The following is a 3,255-nucleotide window of genomic DNA, read 5'->3' as shown; positions in this document are numbered from 1 at the left end:
CTCTTCCTGTTTTTTTGCTTTTTTTTCCGCCCCCCCCCACAACCCCCCCCCCCCCCCCCCCCCCAGGGTGTGTTTGCTTCTTCTAACCCGTGTCCTCCTGAAATATATATGACATTTAACTAGAAATCACTTGGCGTGTCAGCAGGCTGTAAGAGGTAATGTAAGAAGATACACCTTAGTTAACTTGATAATGCTGGCCAAGCTCAGCGGGGTCACCTCCAGGCCTTTGTCCCGGTTCAACACTAAATACCTTAGATTATAAATGTAGTTTTGAGTTCTGTTTACTTTCTAAAATCACTTGTGTCCAACCATCATAACCTATAGGTATGTTAATCTTTTCACTAACAAAAAGAGCACTTTCAGCAACATTCATGTTTAAAGAAAACATGCCTTTTTGACTCTGTTTGAGACTGCCCTGTTTCTGTTGTGGCTGAGAGATGAGGGGTGGTTAAGTGTCCTTTATTTACTACAAGTGAAGTAAACCTGTTCCTCGAGTCCCTGTTGATGTCTAACCGTGGTTGCTCATAAACAGTGTCCAGATTACTCTTTGGATGCGTCCAGAGAGGAGCACTTCTTCCTGCAGCTGTAAAAACAGCCTCCCTGCCAACAGGAACCAGCCATGGCGATGCGCCCACGTGCGTCCTCCCAGCCCGGAATACTTTCCTTCTTCCAGAGTCCCAAGGTAGCTTCAGCCCTTCGACCGCGGGCCGTATCCTCGCACTCGGGCTCCGTGCTGGAGGAGGAGCTGTCTTGTCCCGTCTGCTTTGACATCTTCAAGGACCCCGTGGTGCTCAAGTGCAGCCACAGCTTCTGCCGATCCTGCCTGCAGCAGTTCTGGAACAAGAAGAAGGCCAGACGCGAGTGTCCCATCTGCAGGAGGAAGTGCTCGCTGACGGAGCCCACGGTCAGCCTGGCGCTGAAGAACGTGGCCGACACCTTCCTGAGGGAGCAGGACCGCAGGACGGCCGGAGCTGGCGCAGGGGAAGGAGCCGGCGGGGCGGGGGCGCAAGAAGGGATGCTGGAGGTGAAGTGCGTCACACACGGGGAAGTTCTCAAGCTGTTCTGTCTGGACGACTTTGAAGCTCTCTGCTGTGTGTGTCACACCTCCAAGAAGCATCAGGGACACAGTGTGTGTCCTTTGGAGGAGGGAGCGCAGGACTTTAAGGTAATGTGTTCTTGTTTATCTGCAGTTTTTAAAGTTTTTTTATTTATTTATTTATTTTTATTTTTTATTTTTTTAAAAGGACTACATGCTTCCAATCATTGGTGGAAACTCACTGAAGGGTTTAAGCATTGTAATCACCTTTGTCAGATTTCACAGCAGTGAACAGTAGTTTTTTTCCCTGACCTCCCTTCTGTGCAAAGTCAGAAACATTTGTTTTTCCCCCCTTCAGGCAGAGCTGAAGGAAGAGCTGATTCCTCTGAAGAAACACCTGTGTGGCCTGTATGAAGCCAAGCAGGAGTGTGATGACACAACTGTGCACATCAAGGTATCAATAAACCTGAGAGGACCCGCATGCCCGCAGGCGTGACTGTGACTGTTGGTGTTCAAACATGTCAGTCAAGGTGTTATTAAAAAAACACCCTTTTTCCGTTTGGGTCTTAAAGACACAAGTTCTAAATCAGGAATGTTTGATGAATTCATAACTAAAGAAGCCTTACTATATAGTATATTTTACATAGCTAGCACAGGTATATTACACTTTTATAGGAAACAAGATGCACACAGGCAAGTTAAATCTAACTAAAGGTAGTTATTTATTGGAGATGTAGATAAAGAGGCTCACATAGGTGAGATAGTTGACTATCGGTCACATCGTTGTACATTCGCTGTATTTCTGTGTTGAGCCTTACTTTCCTGTGTGTGCTAGAACCAGACTCAGGCCACAGAAAAGCAGATCAGGGAGGAGTTTGAGCAGCTGCGGGGGTTTCTGCAGAAGGAAGAGACTGCTCGACTGGCTGCCCTGCAGCAGGAGGACGAGGAGAAGAAGGAGCTGCTGAGGAAGAAGTCCGAGAGCATCGCGAGAGGCATCCTCACCTTCTCGCACGCCGTCATAGCCATTGAGAATGAGATTGCTTCCAGTGATGCTCTCTTCCTCAAGGTAAGTGTTTGTAAATGGTTCTCTCTGAATTCATCTAAACATTCATGCAAACAGTTTGTAATGCTCTCTTTTCCCTCTTGATTTCAGAATTATACCAACATAAAGAAAAGGTAACCGCTTAATTATCTTCCCGTATACCAGATTAAGCTTTCTAGTGGTTCAGTATTGATAGATTCCTGTGTGTGATTCTTCTCACAGAGCACAGATCCAACAGAATGATCCAGAAAAAGTGTCGGGCGCTCTTATAAATGTGGCCAAGCATGTCAGTTCCCTCAAGTACCATGTGTGGGAGAAGATGGCGGAGCTGGTTCAGTACAGTAAGCACATTTGGTGACATGTTAAGTATCATTTTGTTAACCAAGTCGGCATAACTTTTTTTATTGCAGGTGTTACTCAATCAATAGTTTGACCTTCAGAAAGACCAGCGTGTCAGTGAAGGCTTTTTAAAATGTTTCCTGTTTAAACAAAGCAGTGTCCCTTGAATTTCAACACGATCACCGTGTGGTTTTTGTTTCTTTCCCTTCCAGCACCCATCAGCCTGGACCCCAACACTGCCTACTCCTGGTTGTCCCTCTCTCCAGACCTGACCTGTGTCACCAACAGCGGATGCCTCCAGAAGCTCCCGAACAACCCCGAACGTTTCGGCCACTTTGTGTTCCTGCTCGGCTCAGAGGGCTTTACTTCGGGCCGCCACGCCTGGGAGGTGGAGGTGGGCGACAAGGCGGACTGGATGCTCGGAGTGGTCAAGGAGTCCATCGACAGGAAAGGCCAGATTTCTGGGTGTCCCGAGGGCGGGTTTTGGATGATCTCGCACTACGAGGGCGAGTACTCGGCCATGACGAGGCCCAGCACCCCGCTGCATCCTCAAGGTGAGCTGACCCGAGTCAGGGTGCAGCTGGACTACGACGCCGGAGAGGTGACCTTCTCCAACCCCGTCAGCATGACGCCCATCTACACCTTCACTGACTTCTTCACTGAGAAGATGTACCCCTTCTTCTGCCCTGGAGCCAACATCAACGGGAACAACCACAACCCGCTTAAGATCTGCCCCGCCAAGGTGGCTGTGTGGAACAGTGCCTCTTGGTAATTTGACTAAACAAACAAAAGAAAACTCAAAGTGTATTTCAAATTCAAGAAATCACCAAAGAGTGTA

The 3,255-nt window shown here is 48.1% G+C and overlaps 1 protein-coding gene across 1 annotated transcript; it reads left to right on the top strand.

The window, feature by feature from the left end:
• The first annotated feature begins 93 nt into the window (after nt 1–93).
• Nucleotides 94–3,246, top strand: LOC116394653 (E3 ubiquitin-protein ligase TRIM39-like). Its single transcript, XM_031867903.1, has 6 exons — nt 94–1,165; nt 1,395–1,490; nt 1,872–2,102; nt 2,190–2,212; nt 2,301–2,419; nt 2,630–3,246. The coding sequence occupies exons 1-6, from the start codon at nt 620–622 to the stop codon at nt 3,187–3,189; spliced, it is 1,575 nt and encodes a 524-aa protein (XP_031723763.1). The 5' UTR covers nt 94–619; the 3' UTR covers nt 3,190–3,246.
• The last annotated feature ends 9 nt before the right edge of the window (nt 3,247–3,255 follow it).

Source organism: Anarrhichthys ocellatus, unplaced genomic scaffold (assembly GCF_004355925.1).
Source record: "Anarrhichthys ocellatus isolate YVR2014 unplaced genomic scaffold, GSC_Weel_1.0 scaffold40, whole genome shotgun sequence".
Taxonomy (NCBI): Eukaryota; Metazoa; Chordata; class Actinopteri; order Perciformes; family Anarhichadidae; genus Anarrhichthys; species Anarrhichthys ocellatus.
Note: the sequence above shows the minus strand (reverse complement) of the source record. Positions and strands in the feature narration are given on the sequence as shown.